Below are 13623 nucleotides of genomic sequence, written 5' to 3'. Positions count from 1 at the left end.
CTTGGGGGGAAATGGCCGCACCACAATCCCTTCTCCTCCATTCTCCTCTTGGGATTTTGGGCACATGCACCCAGCATGTTCTTCAAGCTGCTGGGTCTGGGACTTAAACTGTGCAGTGTGCCAAGTGGGATCCAGCCACCTTAACCACCACACCACCCGCCAAGCATGTGCAGACCATCTCAGTGCCTTGGAGGCCACTCCTCTGGCCCGGCCTACAGTGACTCTCACATGCAGGTGTCACCCACTTCTTTCTCCTGTCTGCTATTCCTCCATCTGCTCCCTTCTCCCAGGTAACACTTGTGGGTTCTGAACACATTTCACTGTTTGGAGTTCGTGACTTTGCTTCTTATTCATCCTGATGCTTGGGAAGATTTAAGGTAAAAAGATATTTGGAGATATGTTCACTCTGTCGTTATGAAATCAAGAACTTTCAAGTCAGTTTTATAATTTGTAAAAAAAATAACCCGTCTCTTCTAACGTAGAGTAGTCTTTCAAGTCAGTTTTATAATTTGTAAAAAAACAACCCGTCTCTTCTAACGTGGCGCAGTGGCTGTGTGGGAACCCCAGCAGGGTGAGCATCTCCCGCTAATCTCCCATCCAGGATGCAGCTACAGTGTGCGATGCCCTACAGAACCAGCAGCGAGTCTAGACTGGACCCCCACCAAATCATTTCACCTGAAATGAGGATGTTTACGAAACTTAATTTGATCATAATGCACTTACACTTCCATGGGTTTTGCAATTTGTCCAAGTCTTTTTTGGGGGTGGAAGTGGGGTTAAAACACCTGCTCTTTGTCTCTAGAACAAGCAGTAACACACCACACAGCACATGAGGAAGGGGCCACCGTGTCAAGTAGTTGGCTCAAGGCCATGCGGTTAGTTTGGCATAGTGGGGGCTAGAGTCTAGGTCCTCCGACTCTACAGGAGGGGTCTCTTATGTCACCACCTCCCGAACATAGGTGCCAGACTGCTGAGAGTGCTAACAGCCCCCAAGTGCAGGGACAGGGTAAGAGCGTGGATAGTGTCGGGCCCTCAAGTGCTTCTGACACCCAGCCCTCTGACCTCCTGAGTGAGCCAGAGTAATGCCCCCGTTCCCTGACCCAGCCGGCACAGTCGTACCCATTTTTTAGCATATTCTAAGTTTGATGCTTAGTTTGATGCTCGCTGAGAGGGAGAGCACCCAGCCATCACTACCACCCTGGACAGAGCAGGGGAACCAGGGCCTGAGAGACAGGCTTGACCACTCCAGGCCTTATGGCCATGGGTGACAAAGGGGTGTAGCTAAGCTCAGTTTTCTAGCTCCCTCCTCCTTTCTCTTCCAGAAAGGCAGGAGGAAAGGGGGAGACTGCCTGACTCCCTGTCTGCAGCCACAGCACACCCTGGGAGGAGCGGGCCCACGGAGGAGGGAGGAGCCCTGCATGCACATGGCCTCTGAGGTTCTGTCCCACCCACAGGAAGGCCACACCTGCATGTGGCCTCAGCTCCTCAGAAACACGCTAGCAACTGTGGAGGCAGCGGCAAGTTCTTTCAGATAAACCCAGACAGTGTTAGTGCTTCTGCTTTCATGTGAGGTGTTTTTTGTTTGTTTGTTTGTTTGTTTTAACAAAAACATAGAAAAAGATACATACCTAAGCTGAATTCTAAAATGGGCTCATCTGGATCTTGTATATTTCCTGAAAAGAAAATAAAAGACAGAAAAACCACCTCAATAAATTTTTCCTTGTTTTAAGATTTAATGCTAAAAATCATTTTTTCTCCCCAAAGAAATGTTATATAAGATGATATCTTCATTTCTAAATATTTTGCTTTTGAGATTTCTGAGAAGTCTCAGCCCCCAAGCCCACCCCCTTCTTTTGCAGTCTGCATGGCCACGCATTGCCAGCCAGAAGCCGTGGGCATTCCCTGGCAGAGAGGCCGTGGAGGCGCTGCCTACACCGGGAAACTGAGGGTGGTCAGGTTCTAGTGGGAGCAGTTCCCAGGAGGAGGCTCTCATCCCCCTCACTGAACATTTACTTTGCTGGTACCACCAGAAGGGTGCCGCACCAGGGCACAGTCCAGCCAGGAGCAGTCCTAGAAGGCTTGTCCTGGCTGTCTGCCCGGTGCCCCAGGGGGCAAGTTTCGCCCTCCCTGCACTGCTACAGGAGCCTGGTGCAGCAGGCCCATGAGGCTTACCTGCCAGAGAGAGGCCCAGCATGTCAGCCGCCACATCGATGGTGGAAGCCCGCTGCATCGCACGGGCCCTGGCCCCATGGCGAGGGCTGTGCTCTCTTGCTGTCATGATGTCATTGGTGATGATGTGCTTCCTGTTCCTGGGTCACACCACAGCTGCGTCCCGGGAAGAGCTATCACCAAGCCCTAGTTGCTAAGGAGGCAGCAGCCCTGAGAAGCAGGAGCAAACAGGTAAGAAAGCACAGGGATGGCGACTGAGAGACACGGCCTTCAGGGAGAGAGAACATGACTGAGGGCTTCTGGCGAGTGAGAAACCAGGGTGGGGTGTTGGCTACTCGCAGCCTCCCCAGTCATCTTCTCCTCCCCACGCTCCAACACAGTATGCCCGTGGGTCCCATAAAAAAAAACACATTCTTTTCAACTGAGATAGGCCACATTAAATGGTGGTATATACCTCATCAGAAAATATGGCCTCAGAGAGTTTCTTGTTTGCTTTATTATGCCCATCTGTTGGCGAAGCTCGTAGAACTTGTAGATTTTTGAAACAATTCACTGTACCGTCTGTTATAGAAGGGGAAGAGCTGCAAGAAGAGGTGTGTGCCCACAGGCTCTCGAGCCTGGCAGAGCACCAGACGCAGGCTCACACCTCCAGCTCATCCTTTCTTCCCGGAGCTCCACGATGTCATGGGAGCCTCCGTCTCGAGTTTCTCTCCTCACCTAAGTGATAACCTCCACCCAGCCAAGATGGAAGGTGCTGGGCTATGGGCAGGGAGGGCTCTGGGCAAAACACCCCCACAGGCCGAGTCAGACAGACGCTGGGTACAGCGGCAAGAAGTGAGCTGGTTTTTCCAACCCGACGTGCTACAGCACCTGTTCTCTCTAAGAGGGACCAACCTTTACAAGTCCAGGTAACCAGACTGAGCAGTAAGCCCGGTTTGCCGCGCCCTCAGGGTCTCCATGTAGCCAGAGACACCTGTCACCTGTGCCTGAAGGGCCTGGGCTTTGCTCGAGTGAATTCACCAAGCCACTTACTGGACATGTCTGCTCTCGGACCACGCGTCATTTCTTCATAGGAGCACGTCCACATCCATCATCTGAAAATAGAAAAGTATAAACTGAACACTGGACGAACACAAGCCTCTCAAGAACATTTAGAATTGCAATGCCTAGAAATGGGGGAGCCAAGAGATACGCCATGTTCCTTTGAGCTCTGCACCCCCACTAACCTTTTGACTAAAAAACACAAGTTTTTCTCAAATCTATAAGAATGGGAGAGAAAAAGTGCACATTCCTCTGGCCCCTCCAGGGTGATCTAGGGGGTCGGGCCTGCCCTAAAAAGTGAGGAGGACAGTTGCAATGTGACTTAGGGAAAATGACATGAGAATCTGGGCCCTAGTTTTCCTGCTCACAAACCACAGACTCCAGATAACCTGCACGGCCCTCGGACCTGAGGCTCTGCTCTGAGGTGTCTCCGATGAAGCCAGCTGCACCCATCTCATGGGGCTGCAGCAAAGACAAAACATACTCTGCAAACTCCACAAGGCTCCCACTCCACTACTGCCACCTGCCTCCTGCCCCATCTTAGAGAACGGAACCCCCAGGTCCCAGCAAGTCCTGGCCTGCCCAGGGCTGCTGAGACCAGCCTTGCAGCTCAGCTCATGAGCCCATGAAGTGCAGAGGTCAGCAAGAGCAGTGCCTCCCCCTAGCAAGCTGTGCCTCCATCCCTCCTGCATCCCGGGTCCTCAGGTGAGTAGGTGTAGCCTGGCAGGGGAGCCACGGCACACATCAGCGAGGAGAGGACTCACCAAAAGTGAGTCTTTACCAGGAAATATAATACAAGTGGTGAAACCAGAAAAGTACTTGTAGAACTAAAACCTGCATTATACAATTATGCTTGTGTGAATTACCAAAAAGCTCACTAACTATGCAAGTGCTAAGTGCTATAAATTCTTAAAATAAGAATATAATTGGAAAATATGTTGGGAAAGAACTTGTAACAATTAAAGCAATGCCAAATACACCTATCTTCACTCAAGTGAGTCCTCCAAGAGAGGTCTGTTGGATCTTCTAGTGGAAATACGCATTGCTGGAGGACTGGGGAAACAGGCTAGGGTTCTGACTAGTGCTGCTTGTGGAGTGGTATGATAACTCAGAAAACAATTTATCAAAATTGTAAACAATACAGAAAATTGTAATGGTAACATTCTTGCCAATAATTCAGAATACGGAAAAGACTACCTCACAAAAATGTTTATGATAGAAAGACTTCTTGCAAGAAGAACTGGAAGCCATTTAAATGCCCAGCTATAGATAAGTATTGGATTGTCAGGAAAGTCCTGATGCACTTTTACATAGAAAAATATTACGACTTTCCCAATGACCTAATATACTTTAGAATCCATAAGACAAGGGTTATACAGCTGTTAAAATGATCGAGACCAGCAGATGACGGAACAGTTATGTCGTTGGACTCCCACACAGTCAACAGTGGTTGAAGTCCCAGACCTAGCAGCTTGAAACTCATGCCAGGCATGTGTGTGTGTGTGCGTGTGTGTGTGTGCGTGTGTGTGTGCCCAAAATCCAGAGAGGAGAATAAAAGAGAAAGGCAGTGTGGCCATCCCCCCACCCCATGGGGGGTGTGATATCTCACTTTCTGTCTCTCTGGCAAGCGCACATGCCCTATAGCAAAAATCTCTCTTAAAAAACATAATAAAGCCAATAAACACATGAAAAGTTCTCGATCTCAATGGGCACCAGGGACATGCAAACTAGAACAGCTAAAATGAAAAAGACAAATCCAAGTGCTGACAAGGATGTGGAAGGATGAACTGACCTGCAGGTGGAGGAGAGATGGCCCAGTCACTCTGAAAAACTGGCAAGCTCTACTCAATCCGAACACGCACCTACTCTGTGACCTGGTATATAACTCACAATAGAATTGCTAACAGAAATACATACATATGTTCACCCCAAAAAATATAGAGGGACTTTAGAGCACCAACATTCACAATAGCACAGTATTAGAGACAATCCAAAACAGCAGAATGAATGAAACAATGGATGAAACTCAGAAACCATGCCAAGGGAAAAGCCAAACCACAGGAGCCCATTCTAAGGCAAGCCCATTTACATGAAGTTCAAGTCCAGGCCAAATGAATCCATGGTGTTAGGAGGGAGGAGAGTGGAATCTTAGAGAGGTAGTTACTGACTGAGGAGGACGTGGCAGCCTCCTGGGGCTCTGAAAACGGACACTGTTTCTTGATCTGAGTGCTGGATCCCTGAGTGACTTTACTCTGCAGAAATGCACTGGGCTGTCCACAAGTGATTTTCATACCTCCATATAAAGAGTGTTTGATTCTTTGAGTGACTGTAATAAAGACCACAGAGCACGCAAAACTGTTGACATTGGTTCGACATCACGTGTGTCTGTAATGACGCATTTCCCCCCGCCCCCTGCTCTGGGAACAGCCATGTAAGCAGATCCGATGCAGAGGGGAAGGGCGGACAGGAGACTGTGGAGATGATGGCTGCGTTTGGGGGTGTGATCACGAGGAACCGTCTTCTGCCTTCCCTTATTGTCACCCTCTTGCCTCACTGAAGGCTGCAGCCCAGGCTGGTCAGAGGCAGCTAACTGAGCATGCCCTGAGCTCAAGGAAGGAGTTCTTTCCTGGTGAACCTTCCAAGCATGGATCGCTCCAAGCCTGCCCTGCTGTCCCCGGCCTCTCAGCTTCTCGGTGAAGTTGCCAGTCAGTGCCTTTGCTTGGGTTGGGGGAGACATGCCACCCAACAGAGGACCCCACCTGTATCCTGACATTCCTGCCAGTCCCAAGGAGGTCTGCAAATCCCTGACCCGCTCTTACCCCTGCTGGCCTCCCCCACTGGGCCGTGCTCACTCCGCCTGTCCAGCTCTCCCTGAGCACAGCAGTTTGTACTATAACTAGGCATCGGGAGGTGCCTGGAGACAGATATCCCTGAATCACCTACAGACAAATTTTACACGTGAGAGAGTTCACAGGGCAGAGAAAATTCTAGGTCAAAAAGACCTTAGAAGCCACTTTATAGTTATTTGGGGGTATTTAATTAGAATTTTCAATTTAATCATCCAGCCCCAGAACTCAAAGCTAATTTGCATGGCTGAACTCGATTTCCCATCTTAGTCTCATTAATTGAAGGCAATTCACCAAGGATTCTTATATTCCCTAGGTCCCTGTTTTTCCTCCCAGCCCCATTTGAAGACCAAAGCTCATTAGGGGAAAAAAAAAAATCACTTAAATCAAAGAGGACAGAGTGTGTGGGAGGACTAGTATTTTTTCTCAGGGGCAAGAAAGAAAGAAAGAAGCAGTAACTCATGGCACTAACTGCCTCCTCCCCTCACCCTGTAGGGTCAGTGATCTCTTTGGACACGAGGACACGGGTCATCTGATCTACAGCAAAGACGGCAAACCCTGAGGTCTCATCCCCCTGTGTCCCTTCCCCTAATGTGTCCCCTCACTCTAAGGGAGACGGTGGTGAGAGAATCACTAGTAACCTGGAGATCATGCCAGGAGGATTCTCAAGGGTGATGGAATTAGCAAAGGCTGAGAAGGATCCTCAACAGCTCCTCAAGGAACCAGTCATGGGAAAGGTCCGCCAGCCCTCCTCAACAGAACGAAGGAACGTCAGGCCTGGAAGGACTGCTGGAGGCCCCGGGCTCAGTGACCTCTCAGGGGCTGCTGAGCTGGAGGAGAGGGGGCCGAATTAACCATGAAAGCTTCATTTTCGTCCAGTTTATACATGCAGGTTCTTCTGAAAATAATTTTTACAAGTTATTTTTACAAATAATTCTTACAAGGACTTGCGTAGCTGAGGTCAGGGAAGTGCAGACGGGGTGAGCTTTTGAAGGCCACATGAAGGTGAAGAGTGAACTATCAGAATCAGCCCAGAGCAAAAGGCCCGAGTGGGGCCCCTCTCCCTGCCCGACTCATCCTACCGTCCCACCCTTCCAGCCGTATTGTCACCGTGGGCTAACGGGCTGACACCTTCGCCGGGCCTCTGCTCTCCAGACACAGGCAGCAGAGAGAAAGCGAAATGAAAAGCTGGAGTGAATCAGAGCGTGAGTCAGCAGCCCTCGAGAAGAGGCTATTGTAGGAAGCAGAAAGAGGAAGAACTTTCTTCTAAAACCCCCAAATCCAGGATAGCTGAAATCACTGGTCTATGAGATGTCAGACCATTCACTGACACAAAAATTGCTATTAATAATAACCTCAGACAAACATCACCTTCCTGCCTGAGCCTTTCCTGTAGACAGATCTTTCCTTACAAGGGTCCCCCAACACAGCTCGGCACGTGTGTACCTCATGATATCCCCTTCCTTGTGTGACTCGTGGAATGACCATCTGGGCACCTTGTGTCTTTAAGTGCCGGAATTAAACTCCTAGCTTCTTCCATATTCTGCTGGGTGCCTAGTTCAAGCCTAGTCATTGCCCAGGGTGTCTATCAAACACATGCTGAGCAAACAAACCATCAACGACCGTGATAGAAACTGCACTTGTTCTTAGGGGCTGGCTTTTCCCCCCTCCCAGGCACACCACACTGACAGATCATTCTCTGCAGCCCCTTCCAGCGAGATCAAATGTGTGGCTGAGCGCAGAAGGGGCGAGCATCTGCCTGGGCGTGCAGAGCAGAGTCGTGCATATGGCTCTCCAGCTCTCCCTCTGCCTGGATTCCTGGCTGGATGCAGTGGATTGGGCGGGTTATTCCAAGGCCTCCGGGTCACTAGTTGGAAGGAGACGAGGTCTCTGGAACTGTGTGGAGCAGAGTGCCAGTTCTCTGCTCCCACTCCCCCACATAGCACTTACATTGGCCTTAACTTGAATAAGAAATAAACCTTTGTCGTATGAAACTGTTGAGGTGTGGGTGGGGAGTTTGCTGTAGTAGCCACTGTTAGGTGCCCTGACTAAAGTCTAGTGCATACCACACATGAAATAAATGGCTATGATGAAAATTGAAACTATAACCACCATTAATACTACATAGCCTGAAAAGGAATGCAGTTTGTTCTTTGGAAGAGGTATGGCTAGTTCCAGAGAAGAGAGCCCACAGGTGGTAGGGAGATGACCCCAGAGCTCCAGAACATGGAAAAGAATGCAGAGAAGTAAATACTGCACGTTAGCAGGTGGCCAATCAGACAAATATTTTGCCCCTAGGAGACACAGGAAAGAATAAACTCAGTTTTTCCTACTATGCTCTCTCAACACAGGACACTTCCGTGAGCTGTGAGGGTATTTCTCCACATATCAAACATCAGGTGAGCACCCTTGAATCCAATTTGATCCTGACACTATCTGCCTAGAGATAGCTTCAGACCGCACAGGTTGAGGACTCTGCCCCCAGTTCAGACACCAGCCCCAAGTCCTAAGTCCTCTCACATTCTATGCCCAATATATTATTGATTCTGTCAGCGAGGCCAGCAGATGGCATGTTGGTTAAAGTGCTGGACTCCCACATGGCTGACCATGGTTCAAGTCCCAGACCTGGTGGCTTGATTTCTCACTTTCCTTCTCTCTCTCTGGTCAAATTTAAATTAATTAATTAATTAATTAATTCTTTTTCTTTTTAAAGATCCTGTCAGCTCTATTATGCCCCCCACATACAAACTTATGCCTGCTCAGCACCTCAATCTACATGCCCTACACTTTTGACCAACAAGGGTTTCCCAGGACCAAACTGGGGTTTCCCATGACTCCCTCCTTAAGGGAAATTAATTTCCTACAAAGGACCACAGAACTTGCTTTTATCCACTTATTATTAAGAATATCACAAAGGATACAGATGAATAGCCAGGTGGAAGAGATGCACTAGGCAGTATGTCAGAAGGAACACAGAGCTTCCTTGCCAGCCTCTAGGAATCTCCATGTGTTTAGCCATCTAGAAGCTTCTAAAATTTACTCTAAGGTTTTTATGAAAGGTCCATTACTAGCCATGACTGAGTAAATCACTGGTCACTGGCTTATGGCTGTCAGATCGTCTCCCCTCCCTGGAGGGAAGGGACTGAAAGGCCAAATCCTTTAACCACATGCAGATTCCCCTGGCACCCGGCTCCCACCCTGAGGCTATCTGATAAAATATCTTGAACTCAGATATAAACGCACATCCCTCGTCATCCCATGGGCATACAAAAGGCACTCCCACCACTCTCTCTAGAGTGACATATGCCTGAAAAGGGGAGAATGAAGATCAAATACCTATTTCACATTATCACTACCCCCCTCTAACTGCAGGTCGGATTCAGGACACCCTGAACACATGTCCTGCCCCTTTTCCACTCACTTGCTCCTACACGGACCTGGGCCTTATCACCCCAAACACTCTATAGCATGAGAAGGCCTTAAAAGTCAGGCAGGCACGTTCACAGACTGGAGTGTCCCCAGAACTGCTAATCCAACCATGAGAGAAGTGACCCAACTGCTACTGCAGGATGCCTGAGATCAGCCTCTGTGCCGTAGGTCCCCTTGAGTCAGCTGGGAATTGAGGCTACCCAGAGCTCCACCTGGTCTACACCCGACAGAGGGCTTACAATCCTTGAGGGCTGCAGGGCCACCAATCTTGAAGCCTAGCCAACAAAAACAACAAACTCCAGAAAACTCCACAACATAGGCGCAAACTTGTGGGTGGGTATAGGGCAGGTGGTGTTTAGCTGCAGAGGACAAACTGAATAGGCCAGAGCTAGAATGGCTGTGGTGACAGGGATGGGGACCAGGCACTACACAGAGGAAGAGGGGCAGCATCTCTAGATGGCCAAGGGCAAGGGTGACCAGCAAACCAAAAGCTCCACTCCAGGGAAACAGCAGCACCAGCCCAAGAACAGGCTGAACACACACACTGCCACAGCGGCTCACATTCTGTCCCTGAGGATCTGCCCAGCTCAATCGCCTGCAAAGGGACATGTGACGCATGCCAAGGGCCAGAAAGGTTTGGCTTGATTATCCCAGAGCAATCACCAATGGCAGCAGAAACCTCCTCTGCCTTGTATTTAGAATGAATGAGTGAATGAATGAATGACTGTAGTAGCCCTGTCCCTGTGACAGTTTTCCCACTTCCCAGCTCCCCAACCCCTATTCCCCACCAGTGAGGATGAACGAGTAACCACGGCAATGCGTTAATAACATGCCTCATTAGTTTAGAGACTATGGTCACTGATACAATGTCTGAACTCTGATACAAACACACATCCCTAGACTCCAGTGGTAGGAATCAGTCACCTTGTGCTGTGGTCTGAATGTATCCCCAAACTCACACGTTGAAACATAATCATCAACATCATACTGTGAGCAGATGGGGCCTTTAGGAAGTGATTAGGCCTCAAGGACTCTACCCTCGTGAATGAGATTGGTGCCTTATAACTGGGCTGCAAAGAACTAGCCAGGCTTTGTCCTACGGCCTCCCACCTTGTGAGGACACAGCAAGAGGGCCCTCTCCAGACAATGCTGGCACCTTGATCTAGGAACTGTAAGAAATAAGTTTCCATTGTTTATAAATTACCCGGCCTCAAGTATTCTGTTCTAGCAGCCCAAAATGAGGAGACAGAAATCAGTACTGTGAGGCGTGGCCGTAACAAATACCTGAAATGTGGACGTGGCTTTGGAACTGGGTAATGGGTAAAGGCAGGAACATTTCTGAAGTGCATGCTAGAAAAAGCCAAGACTGCCACGATCGGAATGTTAAAGGCAACTGTGGTAAGAGTGCAGAGGTGCAGAGCCTCAGTCTTCTGAGACTATCGAAGTGGTCATGAACGGAATGCTGAGAGGAATCTGGATAGTAAAGGCCATTCTGATGAGGTCTTAGATGGAAATAAGAACTATCTTATTGGAAACTGGAGGAAAGGCTATCCGTGTTACAAAGTAGCCAAGAACCTGGGGAACTGTGTCTGTGTCCTGGTACTCTGCAGGGCACAACTGAAGAGCGAACTAGGATACCTGGCGGTCTGTAAGCGAAGTCTTGAGGGTGTGGCATGGCTTCTCTTAACTCTTTATAACAAAATGTAGGAAAACCACAGTATTCTTTATTTATAAACAGAAACAATTCCTTTGCCCACATATGTGAGTTTTGTAATTCAGGAACAAGGGACTCAATCCAAAGACATTCTTGACATTCAAGGGGGACGAACCAGGCCCTTTCTTCCCTTACACCTTCTGCCACGTGAGGACACAGTGTTTGCCTCTCCTGCCCTGGAAGGACACAGCAAGAAGGCCCTAGGGTACACTAAATGCCGGTGCCTTCATCCTGAAATCCCCAGCCTCCAGAACCATTCAAAATAAATGTCTGTGGTTTATAAATTACTCAGTTCCACGTATTTTGTTACAGCAGCTCAAACTGACTGTGACACCTTAGACAGGGCTGTGTGTATCCCTTTAATCCAAGAGCAGAAGAGGGTTCTCCCAGACCAGGATGAGCTCAGGCTGCCTCAGCTTTCTTCCTTCCATCCCAGCCCCTCCAGCTTTCCCATCTTGGTCAACAGCATCTCCACCCTTCCACTTGCTCCAGGAAGAAACAAAGTCAGTGCAGGCCTCTTCCTCCTCCTCCTCCTCCTCCTCCTCCTCCTCCTCCTCTCATGCCTGTGCCCAATCCATGAACGATCCTGTCAGCTCTATCATCCCCACAGTCCAGCTTCAGCCTGTTCGGCACCCCAATCCACATGGCCTGGGCTCTAGCCCCCAACAGCCCCCATAGTCTGTCCCCAGCAGCCACAGAGAAGCCTGTGGACCTCCTAGGAGCATTATCCTACCGCTGTAGGATAATGTTTGATGTTCTTTGATGTTCAATTCAATGTTCCCGGTGGGAACCTGGGCCTCCTTGCTGTCTAGACTTCCGCTGGAGAGGGCTTTGCACCAGCCACCCTCTCCAGATTGCTCTTTCTTGAATGGCAATGGAGGGAAGCTCCCTCACTTCTTTTATGTCCTTCTCGAATCCCAGCTTCAAGGTCTTCAGGGAGCGCCAGTTTAGAACTGCAGCTCAGCCCCTTACGGTTTACCTGCAAACCATGAAACTTTGGGGAAGTTTCTATAGGAAATGTCTGAAAATAAGTCACCCTGAAAAAAATGCAAAGGCTGAGAAGGATCCTCAACAGCTTCTCAAGGAACCAGTCATGGGTAAGGTCCGCCAGCCCTCCTCAACAGAACGAGGAACGTCAGGCCTGGAAGGACTGCTGGAGGCCCTGGCTCAGTGCCCTCTCAGGGGCTGCTGAGCTGGAAGAGAGGGGGCCGAATTAACCACGAAAGCTTCATTTTCATCCAGTTTATACATGCAGGTTCTTCTGAAAATAATTTTTACAAATTATTTTTACAAATAATTCTTACAAGGACTTGCGTAGCTGAGGTCAGGGAAGTGCAGACGGGGTGAGCTTTTGAAGGCCACATGAAGGTGAAGAGTGAACTATCAGAATCAGCCCAAAGCAAAAGGCCCGAGTGGGGCCCCTCTCCCTGCAACATGGCAACATCAGAGAAGTGCCAGGAACAGTCACAGGTTGGTGGTGGTAGGGGGTGTCCAATGGCTGCCTCTGCTAAAAGAAGCTTGTCCACCCCTCACACTTCAGCCATTTTTCCTCCAACACCTATTACACTGTCTTCCTTCCACAACTCATGCTGCTGTAGTATCTCCATAAACTGGCGATAGCTTGAACAAACAGTTGACAGTCTATCATGGATCAGTCCTTTGGGACGTAAAAATGAGCAGGAAGGTTGGATCAGGAGCTATATCCAAAAGAAAAGTAATCAATAAAAGAATGGTAGACAGTCTGAGGACCACGGTGGTGGTGGCCACAACTCTTTGAAACCTTTCCCTGGGTGAAGGGCTGCCTGCTGCTTTCGCTTTTCCAGGCAGGGGCACCCTCAGTCCTAACCAGGGAGTACGGAGGGTTTTTCTAGGACTGAATCAACCCAGTGTTCCTACACGTCACCCCTTTCACTCCCATGTACCAGAATGCATTTGTAACTTGGTACCACGTAAGTTCTCCAACACTACACACATGCAAACAAAGATAATAAACACAGTATGCTGAGAACAATGGTCCATTGTAAGGGCTGCTGATTTAGCACTAGAGACAATGTATACCAGTCTCGATGATCTTTTCTCTCTTATAACTGTCAAGGACTCAGACGAGTCTCATCTCTTGCTCCATTGTCAACTCAGACACTTGAAGCCATCACACAATCAAATGAAAGTCCCCATGTGGGTTAGCCTTCCAACAGTGTCACAGAAATTTCCACATACTGTCAGACACTGCTTAATGACAAAGATATGTTTGGAGAAATGTGTTGCTAGGCAGTATCATCACAGAGCATACAAAGGGACTTCAAAATGTTCATGGAAAATAGAATTAAACAAGCTTATTTTGGTGTAAAAGAAACTGAAATCCATGCGGTTTTGTCCTAAAGTATATTTTCTATAGGTTTTTGAAGATAACAGCCCACCCCCACG

The 13623-nt window shown here is 48.8% G+C and overlaps 1 protein-coding gene across 1 annotated transcript in view; it reads right to left on the bottom strand.

Annotated features, from left to right (window-relative positions):
- INPP4A (inositol polyphosphate-4-phosphatase type I A) overlaps positions 1-13623 on the bottom strand; it is a gene marked incomplete in the record, with an annotated part of 166232 nt that overhangs the window by 76472 nt on the left and 76137 nt on the right. Inside the window, 3 exon segments of the mRNA XM_027767516.1 lie at positions 1629-1673; positions 2173-2379; positions 3202-3263. Of these exon segments, the coding sequence (XP_027623317.1) occupies positions 1629-1673; positions 2173-2278 (151 nt within the window).

The sequence above is a fragment of the Tupaia chinensis genome, unplaced genomic scaffold (assembly GCF_000334495.1).
Source record: "Tupaia chinensis unplaced genomic scaffold, TupChi_1.0 Scaffold144276_1, whole genome shotgun sequence".
Taxonomy (NCBI): Eukaryota; Metazoa; Chordata; class Mammalia; order Scandentia; family Tupaiidae; genus Tupaia; species Tupaia belangeri.
The sequence above is the reverse complement of the archived record's forward strand: the minus strand, read 5'-3'. Positions and strand labels throughout refer to the sequence as shown.